At 49.7% G+C, this 27,675-nt stretch overlaps 1 protein-coding gene across 3 annotated transcripts in view; it reads right to left on the bottom strand.

Moving 5' to 3' along the window:
- ABL1 (ABL proto-oncogene 1, non-receptor tyrosine kinase) overlaps positions 1–25,411 on the bottom strand; it is a 75,320-nt gene extending 49,909 nt beyond the window's left edge. Inside the window, exons 1-2 of one of the 3 annotated variants that reach the window (XM_080562271.1) lie at positions 24,747–25,411; positions 24,239–24,591 (exon numbers count right to left, since the gene is read on the bottom strand). In XM_080562271.1, coding sequence (XP_080418397.1) covers positions 24,239–24,591; positions 24,747–24,838 — 445 coding nt within the window. In that variant the 5' untranslated portion in view covers positions 24,839–25,411. Of the gene's footprint in view, positions 1–24,238; positions 24,594–24,746 lie in introns of those variants that run through there. The other 2 variants (XM_080562272.1, XM_080562274.1) reach the window with 2 other exon arrangements.
- Between the last annotated feature and the right edge of the window lie 2,264 nt (positions 25,412–27,675).

Here is a 27,675-nt window from a genome sequence, read left to right on the forward strand (position 1 = left end):
GGGACAGCAAGACAGCTCTCAGGGAGCCCGATTAAAAACCTGTCTTCATTTGGGAAAAGGGGAGCTAACGGGCTCACTGCCTGAATCAGACCAGTAAGGATGTGCTGGCACCGGGATCGTGTCCACGTGTGCTCCCCAGGAGAGACCAGAGCAAGGTGCTGGGAGCAGCCTTTGGGGGCTGTGAAGGTGTGGGTGTGCGTCACCCTGGGTGACAACCCCCCGGAGCGATGCTCCGGCACAGGAACCTGTCGTTTAGCTCATTTCACTGCTCCGCAAAGGTCTAACCAGCACGTAACATTCCAGGCAGGGACTTAGGGAGAGCCGATAACGTGCCGCTTAGAGCACGCCGCCATCAGATATTTACAAATCCCAGGGAACAACTCCTTATTTACAGCGAGCTGGGCGGTGGGGCAGCGCAGCGAGGTCCAGCCCTCCTTCCAGCAGCGAGGGTTTGGCTTTGAAAGGCTGTCACCAAGCGGCAGCGCTCCGCATGGCCACTGCAGCGACGTGAGCGAAGCACCCCACGGCCTGAGATGCTGCCTGCAACTAAGCACGACGATAGAAAATGTTGGGAGAGACGGTGCAACACAACCAAATCGAGCCAGGGAAAAATTACTTGAGAAGGAAACATCAAATAAGAAGGAAACATCAAATACCGCACGGTTTGTTCTTTCGGTATAAAACCAGATAAATTCGATTCCTGATCCGCTCCTTTGAAGCGGGAAAATCATCGACAGCCAAGCCTGCAGACACTGCTCCGTGTGAAACGGCAGCCAGGGAGGGGCAAATGAAGGATGAGGCCCATGGAAGACAGAAAGAAGCAAAGCGCCAGCCTCCCACTTCCACGTGCAGCGAGTCAAAACGCAACGCTTTGCACCTGATGGAGGCGATGAGGGTGCTCGGTTTGTATAGCTATTGTGCTTATTTTCCTAACGCACTAAAAAAAGGCAATTTTTCAGAATTCATACATCTACACCAAACAAGCATTTGACATTTCATCTATTAACCAGGCTCTGATCAATCAGGCCGGGCTGGCTGAGCGGATGGGAAGAGGCCCCAGCCCCAGGCCGGGCGTTCCCCAGCTGCAGGCACATCGCCTCCATGCCGTTTGGGAAGCTCGGGAACTGCTCAGGACCTGCTCAGGACCTGCTCGTTTGTTTCCTCCCATACCTGGAACCTGCCACGTGCCACGTAACAGCAGCCGGGCTGCGCTTTGTTCTTCCTGCCAAGCAAAAAGCCGGAGTTTCTCTTAAATTGCTTAGTCTTCATTTACGAGAAGCGCCGATTTCTCGGTACGGAACCCAAGGTGAGCAAGGCAGGGGCACTCCGAGGAGTCGCTAACACCCGCATCGGCAGCAAGCAACCTCTGCAGGTCAGGGCTGGGATCGAGCAGCTGAGCACGCTGGTGGAGCACGATCCCCGCGCAGCCCCTGCCCAGCCGGCTGTCCGGGCCGCAGCGGAGCTTCGCAGGGCACAGCTAAGGCCAAATCGGCTCTCTGCGCCCGACCTTCAGCAAAGGAAGCTCGTGGAGATAATTTGCGCTACCTGTGACTGCTTTCCCGCAAGTACTGTTAGGTATCTGCCTTCTAATTTGTCTGGGGAGTACACCAGGTTAGTTTACACAGGATTTTCCTTGCACTCCCTGCTAGTTAACCAGAAATCCCTAACAGCGTTAAGAGATCTGGGAACGCTTTCAAGAGTAAACTGGGAATAGCGACTTCCCTGCAAGCCTCCCAGTACAGAGCCAGCGTTTACTTGGGCCTGCTATAGGGTTTTATCCTCCTTCAGCGAAGTCTCCAGGCTTTGAGAAGCTACAGACATTTGACAGACTTCAGTTTGTGTTGCAGGCTCGGAGACCCAGCTGAGGATGGGTGCTCGCTGGGTGCTCGCCAGCTGCCCATCGGAGAGGGGACCTGGGCAGCCCAAGGGAATTTCAGCTCAGGGAGACAAATGGAAGCCGGTGCCAAATTTCTTCTGCAGCTGACAGCCCAGGTAGGAACTAAAGAGAGAGGAAAACGTCAAACAGGTAAACTGGAGGCTCCACGCTTCTGCTGGAGCCGTGCAGGACGATGCTCATCACCTACAGCAGGGTCACCACGGCACGGCAGGGGACCTGGCACCCACAGCGACCCCACACGCGGGACGTGGGCTCATCGGGTCCGGGCTTCCAGGCAGTTGGGTGCACGAGAAACCCCGCTGCTCCCACGCAGAGTAGGAAACAATCAGACAGCAATAATTTCACTTACTAATTGCTCTTCTCTGGATTGCAATAGCAATGCAGAAGAAACAGCTGCCAGCCACTTCCTGAAATAACCAATCATTTCCACCACCCTCCTCGTCTCTCTTTCAAAAAAAAAAACCTCCTTTGCCATAGCGAACTGAGCTGGAAGCTTTACAGCTCCTGGAGGAAATCTCGCATCGCGCCTAGAGACCTTTAGAAAAGCTCTGGCAGCAAAATAAATTATTTACGGCGCTGTTTCTGACAATACAATCTCCATAAATGACACAAGATTGAAGGGTTTAAAAATGAGTGCTTGTGGCAAGGGGCCCGAGCGTGTGTCTAATAGAAATATTGATTAACTATTCCTCCAGCCTCCGAAACAGTCTGATAAAAAGGCAAAGTGCAAGTATCATTTTCTGTCTTCGCCGTGAAGTGGGATGGCACCAAGCCGCTTCACCCATTCCAACAAAGCCCAAACAAGGTAGTTTGGGGTATTTGCAGACTTCTTTTCTCTTTAAGCCAATCCAGTCCGCATGTTCCCTCCCTGAGTCTAATTCATGACTTATTTAATTTCCCCATTTCCCCAGCATAACTCAGTCAATCGAGGCTTCTGGCTTCCAGCAAGGTTCCTGCTGTTTACTTGGGTTTTCCAGCTGGGCTGAATGATATGCAAAGAGGTCTGAGGACTTGCTGGAGGTCACGCAGAGAGGAAAGTCACTCGGCTCCTCCAGCATAATGGCCCTGCGCTTTTACAGCTCCCAGGACTTCGCTCTAAGCACCGGGCTAACCTTCTCATCAAAAGCTACTAAATCTGTTCCCAGCATTTCAAGCGTGCCCGGATTCTTAGGAAACGGCACTTCCCCCCGTTAAGAGTTGGGAGCAACTCTGCTGAAGAGCGTGATGAAAGTCCGCAGGCACTACAGGCGCATGCTCACCAGGAGAAAATTCAATGGAAACTGCTAACGTGCCATTTTCCACTTCCAACAGCAGAATTCTCAAACATATTTCAGCATGCGACTCCAAAGAAAGGAAACTCCGGGGGATGTTTAAATAGAGTCTGCCTAAATATTTTGTTTAAGGGCAGTATTTTCCTGTTGGCTAGAAGTTGTAGGGTAAAACATCGTAGGCAGCCCTCGGTGACTGCCAGGCTTCAGTGAGCCCCACCACGGGCTTCCAGCAGGGCCGAGGACAAGCCCTTGCACTCCTCCATGCCTCAACTCCAGCGGAATTAGAAGGAAGATGAAGGGGTGGGAAATGCTTAGTGAACGACCCTTTTAATTCCACCAGGAAAAACAGGCCTCCCCTGCAGAGCTCGGGAGAGCGTTTGTGGCTTGGTTGTGAGGGCCCTGATCTGTGGGGTTTTGCTGCTCGGTTCACAGAGCAGCACGGGAACGTGTAGCACTCAAAGAGCGATTTGCCTCCCCGGTGCCACTGCAAATCCGCTCGACACAAACAGCTCCCTGTGAAACTCTGACACGACAAACCGTAAACCTGGATTTAAACACAGCGCTGACGCTTAGAGAGATGACCAGTGATATTTTGGGGAAAAAAAAAAAGGCATTTTTGCTATAATGCAACACCCACTCCCACTCACCAGGGGCGTGAGCATTAACATACATCCTCCAAGAACCGCAGAGCTCCTTGAACTCACGTCCTGATGTTCCTCAGCTCCTCCTCTGCCATCCCAGAAGGATTCAGACAACTGCACTTCTGAGAGCCGATCCCCAGCTCAACTCTCCCAATGCCCTTTGGCTCTTCAGCCCTTTTTTTTTCCTCTGCACCACCGTTGTGCCAGCCTCCATTCCTCAGCTTAGTTTTCTTCAAACTCTCTTCTTTAAACCTTCAAGTTTGTTTTCACCTTTGTTTTCTCCCCGCGTCACTCTCTCTAACCTCCTAATGGCCATCTCCAATTAAACTTTAATTACGCCTCGCACAAGCAGCTGTTCTCACACCCATCATCGCCCTAGCAGAAAACCCAAGGCAGAAGGTCCCGCCTGCTCGACACCTTGCTGTAACCCCGAGGATCACACAGACACGCACAACCCATTAGCTGACGCTTACGCCAGCGTTATTGATTTCTTTTTTCTCTTTAGTTTCAATTACTTCGGAAGAGGTTACCGTACCCTTGCAAGGATAAACATCTTCACCGGGCAAATCTACACTGGTCTAAAGCTCAGCAAGCCGACGAGGGTACAGTCGGCTCTTCTCTTCCACGTAAATAAACCCTACCACCCACCGGGCAGTCTCCAGATGCCCCCACGAGTGCTGTGACGCTGCCTGCCAGGGCTGGCACACCTCTGTGTCCAGCCCCGTGCCACCAGGCACCCATCCCGCGTGCCGCCCCTCCTGCCCCAGCATCCCGGCGGGCTCACAGCCGCGGCAGACCTCTCGCCCCGTGGCAAACAGCGGAGCACAGCCCGGGCTCGGCTCTCCCACGAAGCAGCCGTGCGGCTGGGGCGAGCACGGGGTCCGCCAGCCAGGACAGGGGCGGGGAAGGGGGAAGGAAAGGCCGAGTTATGCCAGGAATGAGCCCGGGGAATGCAGCGGGTACCGCCGCATGCCGCTCGTTCCAGCTCCCGGGCAGAGGGCTCTCCCCGAGCCTGGGAACCGCGCAGTGGGCGATGACCTGCGCCCACTTCTGCTTCGTCCTGCTTAGCATACGCCGGACACAATAAGATGCATTAAGCCGAGCCTTTGCCGTGCCCGGCGCATGATGTGACTGGCAGAGGAACGTCTTTTCCTCTAATTCTGCTGATAGCATGTAATTCTGTTCATCCCTTCAGCCCTAGCCAAATATTTATGTCAAGCTGGGAAAAAAAATGCCAGGCGCAGAGCAGTGGGCGGAGGGAAGGGAATCTAGAAAAGGCTTCAAAACCAATTTCAGCACACAAAGCACTTCTTACTTCTGCCCAGTCATACTCGGATTAACAAGAAGGTCACAAGGTCATCCATCCCCTTTTTTAATTAACCTTCAGCAGGTTAAACAGCAGACGACCAAGCTATTAGATAATCAAGAAACCTAGGCCCTAATTCCACGCCTGCAACGCCAACGTTGCTGGGTCCTGTAGAAGCCCACTTGCCTGCTACCAGCAGCAGCTCCCCGCTCGTGGGAGCAGAGGGGCTCTGTGGTATCGGTGCTGGCACGTACCCACGGGGTGCCCACACCAGCTGCCTTCCAGCTTTCACTCGTAACGCCGCAGGGATTTGGCACGTACACCTCTTGTGCCACTTACCTGGTTCTGGCTGAACGGGAAAATCCTTTGTTCACTTAATTTTAAGTAAGAGCCAAAGGGCCCCAGCAGCAGCAGAGTGCCCCCGTGCTGAGGAGGTGAGGAGCAGCTTCTGTCTTACGCAGAGGTCTCAATGCCACAGCTCTCGGGTTAAGAATATGCAATCATTTCCCTAAAGGATTTGGGAGCAGAAACAAAGACAAATTATTTTCTAACTGCTCAGCAGTGAACAAAGGCACAAAGTGACCTGCTGCGCCTCAGCTCCTCCAAAGGCACACGTGAATACACAGGGCTGCTGGACGCCTAACAAACTGACAGCCCATCCCAGGAAACACAAAGAGGAATGTTTGCCTCAACACCACCTTTCACGAGGCTGTAATCGAAGAAAAAAAAAACCCACGTATGATAAGAAGGATTCCTGGTGGTGCTGGCACAGCGATTATTTTCCTTGTGACACGCAGCGGGGAAAGTTTGGAAACATTTGAATATTCCGTTCTGCTGGCATCCTTTCAAATAAAGGAAGAAACCAAGTGGCTGTAACTCAAATGGCAAACGAGGCCCAAAACCAGTCGCTAAGCCAAGCGTTACGGATCCACGGGAAAAAGGATTACATTGCTTTACATCTTTTGCACTATAAACGAAGGGATAATGGATGGCCATAGAGACGATCAGCACTAGGCTGTCCTCAGGACAGGGGTACGGCTGTTGCAAGCTAAAATCATCAGCTGGCCGTTATCGAGGAGTCGAACAAAGGGGCAGGGGAGGGCTCCAGCTGCACGTCCCTGCAGGGCCTGAAGCGGGTGCGTGGCCCCGTCCGACGTGCCGGCCCGAGCAGCCGGTCTCCTGCAATGAGCACCCGGCGGCTTTGGAAGCCACCCGTTAGCTGAACAGACCCGCAGGAAACCAGCCCGGCCTGCATCTTCTGCGGCGACCGGAGTTGAAACACAGCTGAGGAACGGCTGAACGCAGGGAGAACAGCAGGAGTACCAGGCAAAACAAGGGACTAACAGCACGAGCGGAGGTAAACCGGCCGCCTCCTTCCTAAGGGGAGACCAAGATCTCACTTAAAAGCTTCTTACAGCCACGGGAGGACGCCTTCAAATCCCACCAGAAGGCAGCAGATGCTGAGCAAACACCGCTGCCTTCAGGAGAAGATGAACCCTGCTGCTGACCATCTATATTGCGCTGCTGACCCTATACTGTGCGTTGGCTCTCCCTAGAGGCAGCCGCCTGCACGGAAATGACTTCACCTCGGTACCACTTAGCCGTGCGACAGAACGACGGCACGGTTTGTGCGCGCAGGGTTTGGGCCTGAATACAAGTTAACACTGCTTATCGGAACGAGGCCAACAGGGGTAGCTGGGGAATATAACGAGATGGGGATGGGAAGAAACGCGCGCTGAACTGTTCCGCTACAAAACGGCACCGACCAAGCCAACGACTCATCATCTTTTCTAAAACTGGGAGGGAATAAGAATAAGATAACTACTGAAATACGAGCTGAAGCACTCAGCAGGTATTGCTCAGATGCATGGGAATAAAACGCTGCAGGGCATTCCTGCTGTCAGCTCTGCGGGACTTCCAGAAGGGCTGGGGTGGCAGGGACCTCCGGGTCCACCTGGTCCGAGCCCTGCTCCAGGAGGGTGCCCAGGACCACGTCCAGGCAGCTCCTGAACCTCTCTGAGGAGGGAGGCTCCACGACCTGGCTCCATCCTCTTTGTGCCTTCCTTTTCAGTATTTATCCACGTTGACACCCATCAGAAGCCACGAACCATCCATGCTCCAAGGCCTTCAGAGCAAAGCAGTGTTAGGAAGGGCTGCTCGAGCTGTCCCAGAACAAGCAGGGATTCTCCAGGCACCCAAGGAAGACCTAATTTAAGCCATAAGACTCATTTCAGCTTCAGACAGGGCGGCTGCTTCTTTATATATCTCTTCCTAATTGAGCAGGAGAGCAAGCCATTGGAACAGCAAAGGAAATCTGCTTTTTTACTCTCCTGGAGAAACGCAATGACATGAGGGCAAAGTGTTTTTATCAGCTCCCCAGACTGCGAGAGCCGACTACGCACCATTCATCAGGATGCGAAGGGAGCAGGAGAACAATCAGAAATCCATTAGCAAGCTGCTGCTTGCCTCCACGGCTGCCTCCACTCCGGATCAGATGTCAGCGTGCTGAGCGGCTCACGTTACTGGGCAGGAGGAGGGCACCAGGGAATTGTGCCGAACGATAACGATATTATTACAATTTTTAGCTTCGATTAGAGCGAGGGCAAGCATTTGGGATTTACGTTGACTCTTTAACCACGTTTCTCAAATCTGGGACAAAAGCTTCCAGCATAATTGAAACAGAGCAAGAAGTGCCCCAGCACTGCCAGCTGAAGCCACAATGACAACGAGGGGGAACGCCGCAGACAGAAGCACGGCTGCTCTTGGTTTGGTTTTAATATCCCCGCTTTTATTGCCTGCATTTAGAAGCTAGGGCCCACCTGCAAGACACTGCAGAAGTGCGAGGAAATAGCGAGAATCACCGAGGCTGCTATTTCCTAGCAGGGCAGTGACCCCGGGGCACACACCAGCTCGCCGTCAGCATTTCACCGCTCCTCCGCCACGCCGCAGGCTGGCTCTGCCTTCAGCAACGCTTGGTCGCCCGCGTACCACGCCACCAGAGATCCCAAACCCATCGGCTCAAGCAGCACCTGCCCCTCTCCCGCCGACTTCTTCCCGTAAACGAGAGGTGATTAGGCCGTTCAAAAAGCAATGCAAACATCCAAGTTGATATAGACGTTTGTGTCTCTCTCCGATGTTGTTTGCAATGCATCTGAAAGCTATTAGCTGAACTATTACCTGGCACAGAGACTTGGAGAAGACGTTCAGGGCGTATTAGCAGCACAGATACTGAAGTTATTTGTGCAGATCAGCTCCTTTCGTATACCGTCGATTCTTTAAATATAATAAGAAATTAAAATAGGGAAGCTACATATGTACTAGAAAGTAGGGGAAAAAAAATCAGTAATTCCAGTGCAAACCAATTCTCATTATCTTTCATCTGCCAAAACCAAATTAAAATATCAATCAAATGTAGTGATCCAGGTAAAAATCTTAAACTGCATCTTCGGTTCAATAACAGCAATTATCGTGTCATTATTCTCAACTCGTTGATTCCTCAAATGAGATCAGAAATGACTACCGCAAAACTAAAATAAAAACAACCACAAAACCTCAACAACAAAAACACGCCATCCACAATAGCTGAATTACTTTCGAATTGAGACATTTTCACCTCTAAAACAGGGAACAGCGAAATGAAATTAAGGTCATCACCACTTCCTTTATGAAACACCGGCTGTTAAGAACCGCTGCTGTAAAGTTTTCGCGTTAGTTATTTACTAGGTATTTTTACCCAAGTAAAAGTCAGTCTGAGGCTTTGAATTAAGCGGCGTGCCGCGACGACGTGGCCGCATTAGCTCCTCGAGCGCTGCAGCCTGCTGAGCAAGGCTGAGGTGCACTTACACTGGAAACCCAACGTGTGGGCAGCGTTTGCCCTTTCACGCTCACGTGCCCGTCTGCCCCAGCTCACCACGAGTGGGATGGTGGAACAGCAGCTGGGATCACCTTCAACCTCTGTTCATTCTCCATCACGACGAGAGGAAATGCATATCCTGCTACGCAGCCTCCCCAACCATTACAGGAGGGCTTTAACCTACATGAGTCCCTGCTGCTTATCGGCACGGGTCACACTGCATGCGTGGATGTTCAAGTATTACCAGTAGTGGAAGGGAGCAGAGGCAGTGAAAACACTTCAGCCACTGCACACGATGCAGCGTGCAAGCCCAAGGCCATCACTAGTCCTGCTTGCAGCGCTGAGACCTGCCATGCAACGTGCCGCAGGGATACCTGCTAAGCTAGCTGCGTTCCAGAGAGATCAGTTTTGGGGTGTTCAGACTCTGATCCCTGATGTGCCGAGCGTCAGCTGACAGCAATTTTCTTTAAACCGGAGCTTAAGAGCTGGTAGAGGAGGGGGTGACTTGGTTACTGGTAACCAGCCCCCGGTTTTCACCCCACGTCAGCGGCCAGAACGTAACAGACTGGCAGGGATCAGCCCCTGGCAGCCCGCTGCGGGGCTGATAGGAGACACAACGAGCTATTAGCTACGGCCCGGTTCCTACCAGACAGATGCATGTCCTCACCGCCACCAGCACCTAGGGAAGCCGGCAGGACATACCAAAATGCCCTTTCTCACCCTAAAAACACCCCTTCCACGAGGCAGCCCAGCCAAGCGCACACCGTCGCTGCCTGCGGAGTTCAGCGACTGGGGACTGTCTCAACCAGGCACCTTTAAAAACGCTACGTTCATGTAAATAAGTAATTATTTTATTTTTTTAAGAACAAATTAGTTGAGCATATTCTATACAGTTATTTCATTTGTTTTTACTCCTGTTCATTTATTCCAATCTGCTGCACCTTCCCTTGGAGAGGTTATTAAATGCTCTGCTAATGGCCGCCAGCACTCATTTAATTCTTCTTAATGAATGTATGAGTGAGTAGCGGAAGCTATTATGTAGGGCTTAATAAAGGGCGGGAAGGAATTTCCTAAAATTTATTGCCACAGGCTGCTGCTTGAAGATAAAATAAATGGTAATTGCTTGGAACAGGAAAGAGGAGGATGATAAAATGTCCCTAGACATGAGGTAAAAAAAAAAACCAAGTGCTATGAACCAAAATCTCAAAGCCCGGAGGATCGCACCAGCAAGATGGCCTCCTCACGGCTCTTAGCTTTTTTGTAATCCTGAAGACGTTTCCTTTGAACACAGATGCTGAACGATGAACTCAATCTCGGCTGGAAGGATTATTTTATGACACCAGAAAGATAACCGTTCATACACCAAAGAAAAGAGTGGCATTAATTCAGATGGCATCTTATGAAAATATTATTTGTGGGAAAGAGACAACAGAGGAAAAATTGAAGGACAATATTTCTGGACTATTTAGTCCAGAAATACAATCTTTCCTAAAGTACAGGGTTTACGTTGTGAAAGAGACACATAACACTTTGCTGCAATCATGCCCCTTCCTTCCCATCGCTGTTTTGGTCAGAGCAATGGAAGAAAGGAAATTGCCGAGAGGTGGATCTGTGCATTATTGTTTCTTCAATTTCTGCTACTGTTTGTTAAAATAAATAAAAATCAGCAGGCTGAACGAGGAACAAAACATCTGAACTGGAGCGTCTGTCCTGCACCGACACGCTGCAATCACGCCGCCACCCTCCCTGCAAACTCTAGGTCAGACCTCAACAACCGGTGAGAAGAAAGTGGAAAGCAAAGACCCACCCCACGTAACCGCAATCTGCAGGAAAAGACAGGTTTTCAAAACAAAGCTTATTATAATGCACAACCCTCTGCTGTCCGTGCAATCCCTCTGCAACATGGCCCAGCCATACCGATGAGTTTGGGTAAAAACCTTGACCAACCTCATCCGAAAAAATCCAAAAACCGTTCTCTGTTTCTGTTTGCAGTTAGCACCCCGAGGTAATATTTTACACATCAGAGAGCCAAAATATTGACTAAAAATCAGACAGACTACTCACGAGTGACTCAAACCGGCAGGTTTCATTGAAGCAGCAGCACCCCTACCCCGGCTGGAGCAGCGGCACGGGGGGGAGCAGGCTGCCGGCCCGACAGCACTTCCCATACAGCTGCCCCCAAAAAGGGCACCACCACCGTGTGAGCACCCTCTTCACAACATGCGCCAGGAAGGAACGACTACGGAGAACTGTAGAAAGATGTCAAAATAGCAAATTGAGTGGGCAAGACATCTATTTCCTTTTACACAAAGGGGCAGAAAGAAGAAGTACTATTTTCAATAGCAAGCTAATATAGCCAAAAGCTTAAAAGGCGACCCAAGAAGAAAAACAAGATTAGGGTTGCTCTTTTTTGCTGCTTAGGGCAGACAAAGCCCCTCTTAGAAAGCTACCATTTTTCATGCCAGCTCTGACCATCTTAAAACCAGGGAGAAAAAAGAGGATAAAATCCAATTTCTCTTTTTTAAATCTTTGGCAGGTCACCTGCAAGTGCAGGCCAACGGCTTTTCTAGCAGGCAGTAAGAAATTACAATTTTCTTTTTTAAGCAAGGATTTCAGTTTCTTCAGCTCAACAGCGGGGTTTTCGGTCTGACAGAACACAAAGCAACCAGCCAAGCTGCAAAGAGCATCCAATTTGGAGACAGACACTTGCTTCTCCAAGAGAAAAAGCAACAATTTGGTCGAGGAAAAAAAAAATCAGCTCGAGCACGCTGGAAGACAAATACCGGAGGAGTGCAAAATGTCAGGGCATGCACTACACAAATTTGCAAACGGCAGAAGGATATCGGATAGGCACCTACCGGAGAGCATTCTGTAAGTTATGTAAGAAGAGTTTCAGCTTTATTTCCCAGCCCTGGATGAAAAATCAAGGCAAAATGAACGCGCATACCGTTCTGTGTATTGGCATTATCACCTGTACGAAAGGCTGTGCTTTAATCTAAACCAACCAACACAAATTATCCCATCCCTGGGTAGCCTCAGGCACTTCCACCCTTTTCTTATCCCTCTCTTCTACCCCTATGAAGGAGGAACAAGTCTTCTTTCCTCTTCATATGGGCTAACACAGCAAGAAGTTGCAGCTTTCTGATGACAAAAAGCAAAAGGAGAAAGGTTTTTTGGTTCTGACTCACACACAAAACAAGCAAACCAACCCAGGGTGTGCTCTGCTGTTCCCTGGTACAAGGAAGAACACAGCACTTCATTATTTGCCTCGGCACTGGTGTATCACTGTCACTACCTGCACAAATCTGTTACCCAGCACGACAATACACAGCTCACTTACGCAAGGACAACCCCTGGATTGAGGGGAAACGATGGAAAGAAATCTCAGTTATTCGTTCGGCTGAAGAAAAGGCCCCCGTGCGATGGGCTTTTTTGTTTGGTTTTATTTGGTTAGGTTCTGGTAGCAGCAGCTTTCCTCTCTGCTGTGTGCAAGAACCAGATGCGGGAGGAAGCGTAGGTGGCGCAGGGGAAAGTCGGAACGAGCGGCCTTGGTGCGGCTCAGCCGTGGCACACCACGTTGCAAAATAACAGGAGCTCTGTCAGCCCGCCTGGCTCGCAGCCGCCCACGCGCAGGAAGCAGCAGAAGAGCCCCGCACGTTTCGTCCTCGCCGCCCCCCTTCTGAGCTTCTCCTTGTGCCTCCAACCCGGGGCCAGCTCCCGGTGAGGCTGTCCCCTTCCACTGAGCGGGCCGCGGAGCGCTTCAGGTGCGATCCCGGGGCTAGGAGTAATCCCCACAGCAAGGTACCAGCTCCGGGTGCTGCGCTGATGCGCCAGCCGCCGCAATTGAGCCAAGATGGGGGATGTGGAGTCAAGGACAAGGTGCTGTGCGAGGGGAGCACAGCTGGCCATGGGCTCCGCTGGGCTTCGGCTGGACAAAACCTCACCAGATAACCAGGCTCACCGTGACCAAGTGCTTTAGGTGCGCTGCCAGAACTTCTCAACCAGCCCCAGAGCCTCCCCCACGCCTTTATTCCCCAGCAGCATGTTGCTTCAAGTACTGTTCTCCAGGAGTTTCTCTTTTTCAAACACTTTATGATGAGAAAGAAAGGAGGAAGGGAAGTGGCCTACCAAGTCTCTACCATCTTTTTTGTAGCCTGAAGGAATCAGTTTGCTCAGCTTTGTGTCCAGCATCGCTGTAACACCATTCCCTTCTGCTGTGCGCTTGGATCCGTTCTAAATAAATGACAAGTTTCTTACAAACCAGGAACGCACCCAACAATTACGTTTTTGATGCCCCTTGCCTCAGGTAGGGCCTCCTCCTCTGCAGGAGGCGCAAAGCTCGCACCGAGCTGCCCACCAGGCTCGCTGCGAGGGGCGGTGACGGCAGCACACACCGCAGCACGGAGAAAGAACCCAAACCCCAACGAGATCGCACATGATGACTGCACTAAGAGGTCTCTGAGGTAGGAGAGTGCACCTTGGCTTGCACGAGGTCGGTTTTACTTCTAAAATTTTTAGCAGTTGTGCATTTTTAAAATTCAGCTGCTAGCAATTCCAATTTGAGAATCGTAAAACGTACCGTATTAATAATGGAAACATAAACCGCCTGTCTGATTCGCTCCAGTCCTCAGTCCCCCTCCCCAAAGGGCCCGAGTTGCCTTAGGGGAGCATTTCACGAGCAGCACATCAACTTCCAGCAACGCGGCTTCGGCAGATGAAAGCCTCAGCCACAGACCAGCCGCCGTCCTTCTGATCCTGGAATTTAGAACCAGCGACATCCACAGAGCTACTCAGGCCGATTTCAAGGCAGAACGACCAAAACCTCTCTGCAGAAGCCGGCCCTTCAGACGCCGCTCGGTGCCGTTCCAGCCCAGCACCGACCCTTCGTCAGGCCGTGACTCACCCGCAGCGGGTAATGAGGCACCCTCGGCTCCGGGTGATTCAAGCCTCGCTGGTGGCCGTGTCATACCAGGGGCTTCACATCATCAGGTTGTGAAGTCCAGCTGAAGCTTCCTAATTTGGGAAAACCACGGGTGACAGCGATGTCTGAGCTGGAAAGCATCTGCTCCGGGGTGTCTGCGCCCTTCACCTTGACCTGGGGGCTGTTAACATCCCTGTGGCTATGTAGGGCTAAATGACGTGAATGTGGCCGAGTCACCGTAACGCTGACTTTGTGGGGGGAGAAAAGGTAACAGAAGGCACCAAATTAGAACGTTTAATGTGTTTTATTAGAACAGACACCTCACGCACCCCCTTGGATTCGTGCTGCTTATTTCAGTGAGCGGAATGTAAATCTCACGTTGGCATCGCACATTTCTGTGAATCCCGACGGGATGACAAACGCAGCACTGATCGCTATTTTCACTTCACGTCCTTGAAATCCCTTGTCCTTAACCACAAGTACAAAGCCACGCTACCGCACAGGGAAGTCCACCGCTACTGCCGGAGAGCTCTGCCCGGCAGCACCGCGGCGGGACCCGACAGATCGCCTCGCAGAGGACAACACTGCAGTGAGCAAAGCGATTACATCAGCATTTAAAGCTAATGTTTGCCTCCGGAACTCCAACCACGATTGTTGTAATTCATCCTTTTGCTTGGCTCAAAAACACTGCCTACTTATTTGAGGGGTTTTATCAGCACTGTAGGTTTGGCTACGCAGGAACAGCAGCCCGCAGGATCGGGCCCCCTCCAGAGCCAGCTCCTGTACTAAACCCACAGATCATGCAAGCAACGCCAAAGAAACGTCTCTGGCACCGCACTCATCGTCATCCTCACTGCATGCCCAATCTCTAGCTAGAACAAGGAGAAGGCACCGGTAGGTCCTGCTCCGAGGTTTAACTGGGCTTGAGTTTCCCCAGCAGCTTGCTCTCCTAATGACATCGAACACAAAGGGTCGGGCAACACGTGCAGCCTTCCGTGATCACCTCGCAGTGGTAACTGTGACGTGACACCTGAAGCATCACAGCGCCCCGAGAACCAAATCTGTGTGGGAAATGTAACCAAGACGTACCGCACCCGCAGAACCCACAGCACTCGCAGCTTCTGTACGAACATCAGCAGTATCGAGTGATGGGAACAGCTTTGTCTCCCCTCCGGTTCATTTCCAGTAAAGGATATCTATTTTTTATTAAATAGCTACACATTCAGAGAATATATATATATAGCTAACATATTTAACGGAATCCATCAACGGCCTTAAAAGAAGTAAAGGTTCAATTGCAAGTAATTTTAAATGCATTTCTTATCCATCAAATTAAATGTATTTAAGAAGAAACAGCTTGGCATTAATTCAATACTTTTCATTTGAGCTTTCCAAAGCTATTTGCAAACATGAGGTGTAACCAGACAACAACAGCTCTAATCGCTGTTCCCGTAATTCTGCCTCAACTAGAACGTACCTTTTAAACCAACATTATCCGTTGTCAGATTTACAGAGGATACGAAGACAGCTCAGAATTAATAAAAATAAAAAAACCATTCAAGCATACATATTTATAGCTGAATCTATTTTGCTTGATGCACTACATCTTCTGCATTATAATAAACTTCTCCCATCCAAAAGAGATTTGAGTAAAATAGAGTATTACTAGATTACAGCTTCTCTTTTGCTGGCATTGTTATGACTTCGTAAAAGTTTACCTCCTCAATTAGTTTTGTGATAGCAGTTCTGACACCGACTGTGTAAATAGCTCCAACAGGCTGCATACTGTTTTCTGCATCCTCCCCAAGTATCCTCGCCAGGAAAACTTCACATTTAGAAACGCTGGGCACAATACTGAAAGAGGATTTACAAAATCAGTGTTTATACTGAGAGGACCACACAATTTAATATAAAGAAATAAAGATACGCATACGCAATTTTAAAAAGTCGGTGTGGCACAGCAAAAGAGGTGGGGGAAATGAGATCAAACGCAGAAGTCAACAACAGTTAAAAAGGAATACAGCACTGAAACCTATTTTCTGTTGTTTCAAAGACTGAAGAACAGGCTGAAACGGAGCTCAAGGTAGCGATGGAGCGAGGTTTCCCCATTAAGAGCAAAAGCAAACATCACCTCCCAGATGTTTTTTTCCAATCAGAAAGCGAGCTTAGAAAAGCGATAGGTCTAAAGTAACTGAGGAGCTCTGACAGCCGCTCTCTGCGAAGCGCACGGTTGTCACTTCTGGCCCCGGCTCCTGCCATGAGCTTCTGCTCCTTTCCCAGCCACCTCCTATGCAGGGGCTGTTTCAACCAGAGCTAGTCATTAAAAAGATTCAAAAAAAAGACACCTAGTGGCCAGCGCCCCAAACGGCAGTTCGTTTTTCTCAAGGTTTACTCTAAAGGTACCACAAGCGCAAAGACTCGGGTTGACCACGCCGGAGCCCTGTTGATAACCCTCGGTTACCTCCTTGACCACGCCAGGAGCTGAGCACCCCGCACGTACCCGTACGGCACAGCCCCTCGCCGGCCGCCTCGCACGAGAGGGCACAGAGGATGCGCTGAAATCGAGCAGCCTTAACACAAATGAATTAACGAGCATTTCCAAAAAGCCTGACAGCTTCCTATTTAAAGCTTCCGTGCCCTTACCCCACTGCCACTCAACGCCCAGCCTCTGGAGGAAACAGCGCGGCTTACTGCGGGAGCACACACGAAGAAAAACCAGCAGTTACAGTCACCCCAACAAGCTGACGGAGCCGATGTGTACGTATCCCTGTTCTTCTGCGTGTGTAACACCCTTGGTAGAGCCTGGATGTGTCCTCTGACACAGTGTCAGCCTGCCGGGAAACACCGGGAGCGTGCCCAGGTCGCTCTGCATGCACAGTGGCGACGGACGTCGGGCAGGAGGCGATGCGGAGGTCAGCACAGGAGGGAAGAACCCGCTACGTCGACAGGCTTCCCTTTCTCAAAGCCCAGACTTGAGGCAAACATGACGCGGAATTAGGTTCTGCATAGCACTATTTCTTGACCTTTCAGGAGAGATTGGAGCGAACGGGGTTTGCACTGAGCAGGCTGTGCTTCAGCAGGGGAGTTTAGGATGCAGCTGGACACGGCTCGGGGTCTGGCAAGGCACCTGAGTATGAACAGGCGTGTGAGGCGCAAGCTACGAGCTGAAGTCAGTCAAAAAAATAAATGCACCAAAATGCCTTAGAAAAGTGGCGCTAATGGTAAGAAACTTCTCAAGGCAGGCAACGTCTGAAAACATTGATTCTTGAACGTACGCAGTGAAACCAAATTCTTAATGAATAATAACGATACGGTGAGGTTCTACTCCTTAGGTAAAAGCAGGGCACAGAGACAATACCACGTAAAGCAGCAGTCCTTCCCACTCGTGAAAGAGTGACGGTCTAGCTTACATCTGTGCAAATCAGCAGCAAACGCTCTGCGGAAAAGCAAGCTCATGCTTTTCAGCTGGAAACAGCAAGGAAGAAGTGCTGGGATAGAACAATAACAACAAAAATCAGCTAAAAGCCTGAACTCAGAAAGTACTCTAGGCAAAACTAGAGAAAGCTGGTATTCAGGGCGTACTCACCCTGTCATTAAAAGGAGACACATGGAAAGGAACTCGCTCCAAAGCCTACAACACACTTTTAGCAGAACCGTGTTCAATTTTGCCATCAGGTCAGTGCGACCCCCGGCTGTTTCATGAGAAGTTATGTTGACACCTATGTGCAGAATTGGGATTAAACGTGCCACTTGAAAGAAAAAGGGTAAGAACTAAGGAAAAACATTGCCTCGGCTCTGCTTACTAAAATTGACTGGGTGTTCATTGCCCTTTTTTGTCCGGGATTCCTCCATAAACTGATAACACGGGTAGTCTGGTATGCAGATTAACAACCCCGACAGGTTGTTTAGATTGATCTTTGATCAGCGTAGAGCAAGATGCACTAAGACAAAAAATAAAAAACTCAAACACAGAGTCCTAACTTCTGCTGAAAGTGCTTTACATGCTCCTACAGCCCCAGACCTCTGTGGTTCACAACAGACCTTTTTACAAGGAGACTTACTACTTCTCGCAGGAAGGAAAGCAAAATCCACCTGAAACAATAACTCCAGAAGGATTAAAGCATTTTAAAGGTTCCCTTCAGTCTTCATGAACACAAATAATTTTGTAGTGCAGAAAGATGCCACAGCGAACATCCACTGGCACACAACACCCCGACAATACAGGTTTCAAACCTTATGGCGTGCATCACGTACACCAACGGAGCCGCAGCCGTGTTCTGCGAGACCTGAGGGTGCTGAAGGCTTTGGGCCGTGGTGCTGGGAGCCCTGCCTCCTATTCCAAACACATCCCTGCACCAGGAGGCTATTAAGAAGTGCGGAAGCTACTCCAGGCACTCCTCACCTGCCACCTCGCCAGGGCGCTGCTCACAGTCCCACCCACGGGAGCCAACGCAGCACGACCCCTAGAACCAACACCACTTTTAATTCTCCATTTATTTCTTGCCTGCTTTCTCAGTTTCGCAAAGCACAACGCCCCTGCCCCACAGCCACGAAGCGACGCATTTCTCCAGGGCCACCTCCGCCTCCTCGTGCCCTCGCAGCCTGCCCCAGGCCACAGCGCCAGCGGCACAGAGCATCAAGGACAGGACCCAGCACTCCCAGCTCTCCGCTGGGGGACTCTGCCAACTCCTCACTTCCAAGTTTAAGACTTAAACGCTTCCATTTAAAACGCTGCGAGTTTGTTGGCAAATTTGGAAGCGTGCTGAAGGAGATGTTCGCTCGCAAGCCATGATTTCCGTTTCTAATCCCCCGCAGCTTTCTCTTGCCTCCCCGTCCTGATCTTCTCGCAGAGCCTTTCTATTAAAACGTGTAAATAACAAGAATGCAGAACCAGCACAATCTATTAATGAAACTCTGGCATACGAGCAACTGCTACCTATTCATCACGAAGGAGCTGAACTGCTTAAACGTGGCAAGCTATCAAAGCTTAGTCGGTGTACAAAACAGAACCGCTTTTGCCCAGGAAAAGGATTAGCCTTTCCCCATCCTCATCTTCCACCTCACCACGTGGAAAAACAGTTTAGCAAGTCTTAGGCCTCTTTCCTAACATATTCCAACCCTGGATCAAGTTCTGCACGGGGGCTTCTTAGTGAAACTTAGTGGTATTTGATAATTGGAGCAGGAAAAAATATAGCAAGAGCTTTGTATGACGGAAAGGGATATAGTGAGAGGCAGTACACAGATCTGCATTTGGTGTGCAGCAGATGTCAGCATTACCCAGATTAATACTGAAGCACATCGGGGCTGGGTACATAAGCAGTGATCTCAAAAGCCATAGATAATTCTCTCCTAATAGAGATGAAAATTAAAGTTTGGGGCTTGCCAAATCTCTAAGCTAATAATGAAAAAAGTTCTGTCGGTTTAGAACAGAGGCTCAGATACTGAAGGGGGGTTTTAAATGAGGGACTTCCATGAGGCTGACGTTAACGATACAGTTTCAGGTGAAAGGTCTAGGCGGAATCGGAGCAGTAAAGCTGTCTCCTTCGAGTCTCAGCTTTCGCAGGTGGTGAGGCAGACACTGAGCGTAAAAACGTCCTGAGGAACAAGGAAAAGAGAGATATACAAGGTCTACAGCCACACGGGTTTTAAAGAAGCAGTTCTCGAATGGAAGGAATCTCATTTAAATTACTTCCCTGTACGGGCAATTCGCGATCTAATAAATTTATATTGCATATAAAGTACCTGACAGATAAAGGATAACGAGTACAAAGTCGCCCATTATTGCTCGATCACAACCTGTCCTGGAGCACCCAGCTGAGAGAAATATATTCCAAAGTCTTCAAGTTACTAGGAACATTTTATTCACAACAAAACAGTAATTGGAGCCTCTTGGAACTAGGTATTTTCCTACGTGGTATGAAAAGAGAGCAACATTTCATTAAAATTATAAATACCAATATAATTACAACAGTATATATTATATTATATACTTTTATACGCTGGTCGGTCACTAACTCATTAGGAAGGAACCAAAGCAATTTACTCAGTTTCATAATTTTCACAGTGGAAACAAAATGTAATGATGTAAACCAAATTAGATCATTAAATCTTCACACTCTTAAAAACGTAAATTTTCATATCAGCAGTACACGCAAAGAGACTTTCAATTGATGATTTTTTTTTCCTAATAGTGAATGTCATAGGGCTGATCTCCAACCGGCAGCTTTGGCAAGCTTACGCTACAGATCAGTTTTGGGCAATTACTTCCTCGTTAAAGCACCAAAACTTTCAGCACCCTTATAAGAAAACGTTAGAACCAATATGAAAAAGTTTATAGTAGCCAACTTCAGAAGTATTCAGTACCAGAAATATAGGAAAAGTGGATCCAGTTCCTGTAGTTCTCCTATTTTCAGTATGGTAAGAAACTCATTTAAGCTTCCCTATCGCTTTCTCGTACAGAAAATAAAGCTCAAAGCTGAGCAGCTACCGCTCCCTGGTAGCATGGAGGTGTAATACGGATTAAAAGGAAAACTCCTTCTCTTTCTACCAACCAGTCAGATATATAAACTCTGACACATGCTGCAAAGTAATAAAAAATGTGGCTATGATTTATAGCAGAAAACAATGAAAGTGATGAGCCTGGGTTTGCACCCGTCAGTGATTCGCTGTACGTAAGGAGAGGCGACATGTAAAAGTTGCATGCCCAAAACCTCTCCAGAAAGTTTCGGCTCCCCCCAGTCAGCTAGTTCTGACTGCCGCAGCAAAACTGGTGCTAATGACAGCAGAGACGGATATCAGAGCTTTGGCATCATGTGAACACCCTACATTTCAGGCTGCTACTTACCGAATTTCCCATTATTAAAGCCAAAAAGCTCACTCAAGGTCTGACACCACAACCACGGACAGATTGGTCCTGTTCACGGTTGCTATCGCAATCTATGTACAAAACCCAGCTTTTGGGGCACATACAAGCAGGGAAACCTCTCAGGATTTCACCCCTCGCAACGCTGCCCTGCTGCTGACCAGGCAGCAACCCCACAGCCAGCGGAGTTCAGTAACCTCAACTCTTCTTCACCTCAGCAGCACAAGCTAACCATTAAAATTCATTTTTCAAAGCCTTCGGGTGCCGCTTTTGCTTAGAGCTCCTGCTGTACCGCGATGCTGCAGCGAAGCTGCTCGTTCCCCGGGCAGCAGCACCCCAAGACAGGCAGAGGTGTGATGTTCATGGAGTGCAGCAAGTCTCGGGGCAAGACAGATTTTGTTTTCTTCTTTCCAAAAGCAAGAGCTCTGCGGAGAACGACGTCCTGGTACTACGAGGTACTACTGGGCAAACCGACCTGCGCTGACAAAGTCCTTCCCACTAATTAAACACTGGCCGAGGTTTTGCTCTCAGCTGGATACTCCACAAAAGCAGCGACTGCAGACTCATTTCTCAGCTGAGAAAAGTATAGGGGAAGAGGTAAACATTGCCATTACACTTTCTCATCTGCACCAAAATCCATAAAATCCTGTCAAGGGCTACCCCGCTGCCCAGGGTAACTGCACCAGAGCAAACTCCAGCGCGTAAAATATTCTTAGCGGATAAAGGAACAAGACAAAGAACAACTCCAACACTTGCCCACAGATTTTTCCCACAATTGTCAACTCATAACAAAGTTCAGAGCTTTCCTGCATTATTCCAGCCCAGCATCTGACCACCAGCAGAGCTGACTGCTGGCCACTTGCCTTCTCGCTTTTCAGAAACCACTTGATGCATTGCGTCGAGTGCTACAGCCCGAGAAATGGAATTACTGCCCTGAAGGTCATTTTGCCATACACCGTTAGCATCTGATAATATTTACCAACCTAATTTACCTATTTACCAACCTAATTCAGTACTAGGGAAGCATTTAAGATCACCAGTGCTCTGAAAATCACCGCTAAGTGTCTACTGAGGAGCCCCTGGTAGGACTTAGCAGGGAGCAGTCCCACTGAAACACCGAGCCAAGGTTACAGACGGCTTTACCAAAAGACAACCAGAGCAGGCTGCTACTACCAACTCAACTTTTTTGTATATTAAAACAAGAACCTCAAACAAGTACCTTTAAGAATTCAGCTATCGCTAAGGGTTAGCTTTAAGGAGCCCTTAAAGCAGGCCCAGTCAGAGAATCCAGACACAGCGTTTAGCGTTCAGAAGAAACCACGTAATGAAAATGCTGAAAGACAAACATGGAAAAAATTAAGTCTTCAGAAATCCTAATCTACTTTTATAAAATGCAGCCTATCGTACCACTTCTGAACAGGACTGAAACCATGAAACATTACTCTGTCCATCAATAGGAAAGTCAACAGGTCATAAGGGCCGTATGTCAGATTATATATGTATTTTTTTTTTCAAAGACAAGAAAGCTGTCAATTAAAAAAAAAATGAGGGAGTTGAATAACTTTCTACAATGAACTTTGCTTCCTCTGTATTTTTCTAGATATTTTAAGACATCGTTTTTCAGGCTACAAGGAGCCCAAACTCAAAATAGAGCTGAACAACACAAAACCGGTGGTACAGCCTCCTCGTGCCAGCATCACGAAGAACCATTTCATTTACTCAAAGGCAGAAACTTTTCCTCATGCGGAAAAGCGAGGCTGATCTTTTGCAGTTCTCCGAACAGATGTACTGGCCTTGATGTCCCCTTTCAAGTTTATTCTTTTCTAAATCAAGCCACCGAGGTCTCTTGTGGACATATGGTATATGGACATCATAGCTGCTGTTTTTCTTTGCGAATGTGCTAGGATCTTCTGACCTGGGGTCATACCAGCATAAAGTTACCATCTGCCTACTCCTGTTACATGATCAAAAAGGAGCGTTTCTGGCTCTTCTGCTACATCAAAACACCACAGGTGGGTAGAATACTGCACTGCTTGCGGTCAGCGCTCGCTGTATCTCATCTGACCTTGAAACTCTGTCCAAAGGAGCAAAAGCAGCGACCAAACCAGAGTTGGAGGAGTGGGTGTAGCACGGTCCGGACAGCACGGCTTGGAAAAGTCCTGCAGCAGGTTTATCATCGGGGAGCTAAATTAGCCCTTATTCTCCAACCTTCCAGTAATTACCTCCAATACCCAAATAACCTCAGCACACAAACACTGTGCAAAAATCAGAAGAAATAGCTGTGACTCAAAATAGTATTTCAGTACAACATCTCTGCTGGTGTCTTTGCTAAACACTTCACAGAATTTCTTGGTCCCTTCTAGAAACACAGGGTAAGAGAAAGTTTGAAAGCTAAAATGAAACCAAACCAAGGCTGTTCCACTTACTGGTGGATTATGTTCTCAGGCAGCAAACATTTTCATTTTTAATTAGATGAAGATTATACATGCAGTTTTGTTTTGTTCACAGATAAACTTTCTTGTGAGGTCAGAACTGCTGAAGAAGCTTTATGAAAATCCTATCCTCCAGCCCGGGATAGAGGCCTGCTGCACATTTTCTCAAATAATATTAGAACTGAAAAACTGCTGTGCAAAAGCAAGGATTACTCCAAAAAGAATCAGAGAAACAATTTGTTTCTGTGTCTAACTTTTGAAAGAGATGCCTTTAGCTGAAATCTCTTCTGGCATTTAAAAAACAAATAAATCATTTGCAACATTTACTAAGCCAACCAATTTCTACTGCACTTCCGATTTGCTGTTATTTCCTGAGATTCTTGACCCCTTCTTAATTTGCGGGATGCCGACAGGTGAAAGGGTTGCTATACCCCTAACTCGGCCACTTTTAGCCTCTTGCACTTAAATCCATCACAGCACAAGATCAGAGCTTAACTGGCTATGAGAAACCACTAACCAAAAGTGCTGTAAAAGCACTGAGCAAATTAACAAGAAACTATTTTATTCCCACCAGTTGTCACAACAGCAGTACCCACAAAGATTCCAAAGCCGTCTATTTTTTTTCAAGTAGCAGAACCCCTTTTGTAAAGATAATTGAAAACACTTGTCACTGGCAGTAGCATCACCATCAGCTGTGGTTCATCAACACCTACGAAATAAACTACTCAAAAAGGATGAAACACTTACACAGACATTAAAAAAAAAAAAAATCCAAGGCAGGAATAAGAAGCTTGTAGGATGTTAAAAAGCTACTTCCTTGTATTCCATATTTAGCAGGAACACAACCCTGGTTTTGAGCAATCTGATGCACGTGGAATATTTCCACAAGAAACAATCACAGAAGATTCACCTTAAGCACGAAGGGAGAGCAAACAAAAGACTTCCACGAAGCACAGCATTTTTGTATCTGCACTATGCACTTCAGCGAACTCGTACCACATCTGTGTCAGTAAATCAAAATTAGACCAAGAGAAAAAACAACTGAAACCTCTTACCATGTTCGACAAAGACGTTACAGTGCGGGCCCCCATGCTTCGATGACTCCTTCTTCCCTGCTCCTTTGATAAAGTGCAGGGCAGGCAGACTTGGCCTCCTTTGGTCCCCAAGAACTTTTCCAGGCTGCTGCCCCATAAAGCAGCTATGGGCAGCCTTTCCCAGGACGAGAAGCTTCTGCAGAAGTCCGCGACCCCCAATCTTCCAGGCTGGGAAGGAGCTTTGAAGGAGAATTTCTTTCAGGTGGGTGTGCTGCTTGCACTCACCGTGTAACAAAGTCGCTTGAGGCAGAGAACCAAGACAAGCACGGATTCTCCCAATGCTTTTGAAGACAGCAGCAAGGCTTCTTAGGTGGCTTTATGAAAAAAACAAAAAAGAAAAGTTAAGAGTTCCGATCACGCCGTAACAACAAGTGTCACCAAAGTTTCACGTCGCCATATGCAGCGTGTCTTCCACCGAGGCAAGCAGGATTAGTTCACCTCACACACGAGAAACCACGTGCAGGCTCACCCCGGGCAGGAAACGCTCATTCCCCCCCTGCGACCAGGGTCAAGGTTCCTTTTTTTTTTTTTCCTTTTTTTCTTTTTCCTTTTCTTTTGCATAGCATTGAGTTCGCGAAGGCCACCGAGCCGCCTGCTTGGCTCCGCGCACCGCCGGGTCCCCCCGACACCAGCCCGGCTTCAAGGAGCCCGGCGGGGGCACCTCAGGGCCCGGCGTCCTCCGGCCTCCCCCGGCCTCACCTCGCCTCCTCCCGTGCCTCTCCCTCGGGGCGAGCTGGGGGGGTGCCGGGGGGCCATGGAGGCCGTCGAAGCAGCGCTGGGCCCGCTCTCTCGGCTGCCTGCCTCCGGCCTTCCTCACGGGGAGCCCTCACGGGGAGCCGGGGGCCGCCGGCCTCGCCGGGGGGGGGGAGGAGGAGGAGGAGGAGGAGGAGGAGGAGGAGGAGGAGGAGGAGGAGGAGCGGGGCCGCGGCCGGGCTCCGGGAGGGAGGCTCCCGCACAGCACCCCCGGGAGGCCGAGCGGGGCCGGCTGCATGCCCGCGGGGAGGGGGGGGGAGCCCGGCACGGCGGGGCGAGGCCGAGCCCGGCCCTGGGGAGCGCGGAGCGGGCTGAGGAGGGGAAGGAGGAAGGGAGGCTGACAGGAGGAGGGGGACAAAGCGGGGGGGGGAGACCCCCGGGAGCGGTGAGGGAGATGGCGGAACCCGCGGCGCGGCCCCGGCCGGCGGGCGGTCACATCCCCTTCCGGCCCCTCCTCCGCCATCGCCGCCGCCTCCCTCCCGCAGCCGGGCCCGGGAGGGGACGGGGAGAGCCGGGGGAGCCGCTGAGGGGAAAGATTTTGGGGGGTGGGGGGGGACACCGAGAGGGAACGGGGGCGAGGCTGTGAGGAGAAATCGGGGGGGGATGGGGGGGGCGTGAGGGAAATGGGTGAGGATTTGGGAGAAAATGAGGGAAAGGGGGGCTCTGAGGGAATAATGGGGCGCCGAGGGGATAGGGAACGAAGCCATGAGGCAAATGGGGGTGTCACGATGGGGTGTTTGGGGGGGGGGGGAGGCAGCATGGAGGGGGTGCCCCCACGTTCCTCAGGATGAGGGATATCTGAGGGGAACGGGGTGAAGGGGAAGATGGTGGAAAGGGCAGGTGGGAGAGGTATTTGCTCGCATTACACCACCAAACGATGCGAACTGAGGCGTAAAGCTGGGCTCTTCCCCTACGTGGAGCACAGCCAAGGGCCCAGAAAGCTCACGGCACAGCCCTTGTCCCTGTGCGAGGGCCACCCAAGTCGCTTCCTCCGCCTGTCAGGGAGAGCTGGCTGGCCCCTGGACCACCTACGGCCCCCCTGCCGTGACGGGTCTAAGGCCCCGGGACAGCTCAGGACCCTGCGTTCCCCACAGGAACGTGGAAGGATGAGGAGACCTCGACCTGGGCAGCTGCACGCCCCGCCATCAGCTCCGCCACAGGCGGGGATCACTCGTCCTGCCTGCACAAAGGACTTGGCTTCCTCACTAATGCCGTCAGTGGATATGCAAAACTTGACACCAAAAACATCCGCAGAGGCCAATCAAAGAGGCAATAAAACAAATACGATTTTATTCGTGCACCGTTCTGTACCACGCCGGAGTTAAACCCCCCATTGTTCAGCCTGCACTGTGGCGCCCGTTAGATGTGCAGCACACGCGTTCCCCACGCTGCGGGGCACAGCCCGTGACGCCGAAGATGTTTAGTTCCTCGTACATTCTCCGGTTCACCTTGGGAATAGAGGAGGGTTGAGGCAGCAGTATGAGGTCAGGGTGTCTTGGTCAAAGGTCTGCGTCTGCTCCCACTTGACAATGGGAGAACACACAAATGCAATTTCTGCAGTAGCCTCCTGCTCAGGGTAACCATCTGGCCACAGAGTGGCTTGTTTATATGGGCTCCTCCCTTGTGACAAATCCAAACACACTCCACATCTCCTACGCCACACTCAAGGTCCCTGGCTGACATGTATTTTTCATCTTCCGGCAACAGCATTTGAAATACAGCCCTTCTTTCAGGCCTAAGGGATCCTCCACCTCTGCTGCACCCGCCTGCTCCTACATCACTAATTCTCAGCCACGATACTGATCCCAAACTATTTTTATTGTATTTCCCCATTAGTGACTCAAGCTGCAGGTACTGAGGCTGTTTGTGCTACAGATGCAGTAGAGAGAAATTCTGCAACATTACCCTGAGACAAAACCAGGGCCACAACCTCTCAGCAGAATTTCTCCAGGTTTATCTCAATAATGGAGATCAGCTTTTCACTACAATGGTCTAATCTACTCAGCTCCAACGCTGATAGCTCCAACCCTGGCTGATTCCATGGATTGAAGGAAAATGAGGAACCAGCTGTCTGTCAACACAGGCTGAGCAACTTGAGGGAGATTTCTTACTAGATTAGTCAATACCAACCATCCCTTAATGAAAACGTTACTCCCTTCTGAGCCTTCTCCCTTCTATCCCTTCTGGATAATCTCTATCAGGTACTATGGTAGGACTGAAGCAGAGTGAAATCCAGAAATTTCAGTACCTTCTCCATTTACCTTCCATTACATGTGGGGTTGTTACATCCAACAGCTGCAGTGATATTTTTCTCCATTTCCCTTGTAACAATATCTTAAACCACTTCATCAAATACCAAGCCTTACCACGTTAATTACCAGTCCTCAGAAACCTGAGACAACCATTTCGAGACTGCCTTTAATCTCAGTGGGATTTCAGTATCTTCTAGGGTCTGCTCAAGGCTTTTTATTTATACCATTCACCTCACTTGAACAGCAAAACTGCACACAGATGATACAGAAGTAACATAATAGCAGCAGTAATTGGATTAATAATCCATTAGCACAGATTTGAAATCCCAGTGGTTATTACTGGAAGTGAAGGGAGGGGTTGCCGTTCTTCATATTAGTTCATGAATCAAACGC

This window comes from Anser brachyrhynchus (assembly GCF_964034855.1).
Source record: "Anser brachyrhynchus genome assembly, chromosome: 19".
Lineage (NCBI taxonomy): Eukaryota > Metazoa > Chordata > Aves > Anseriformes > Anatidae > Anser > Anser brachyrhynchus.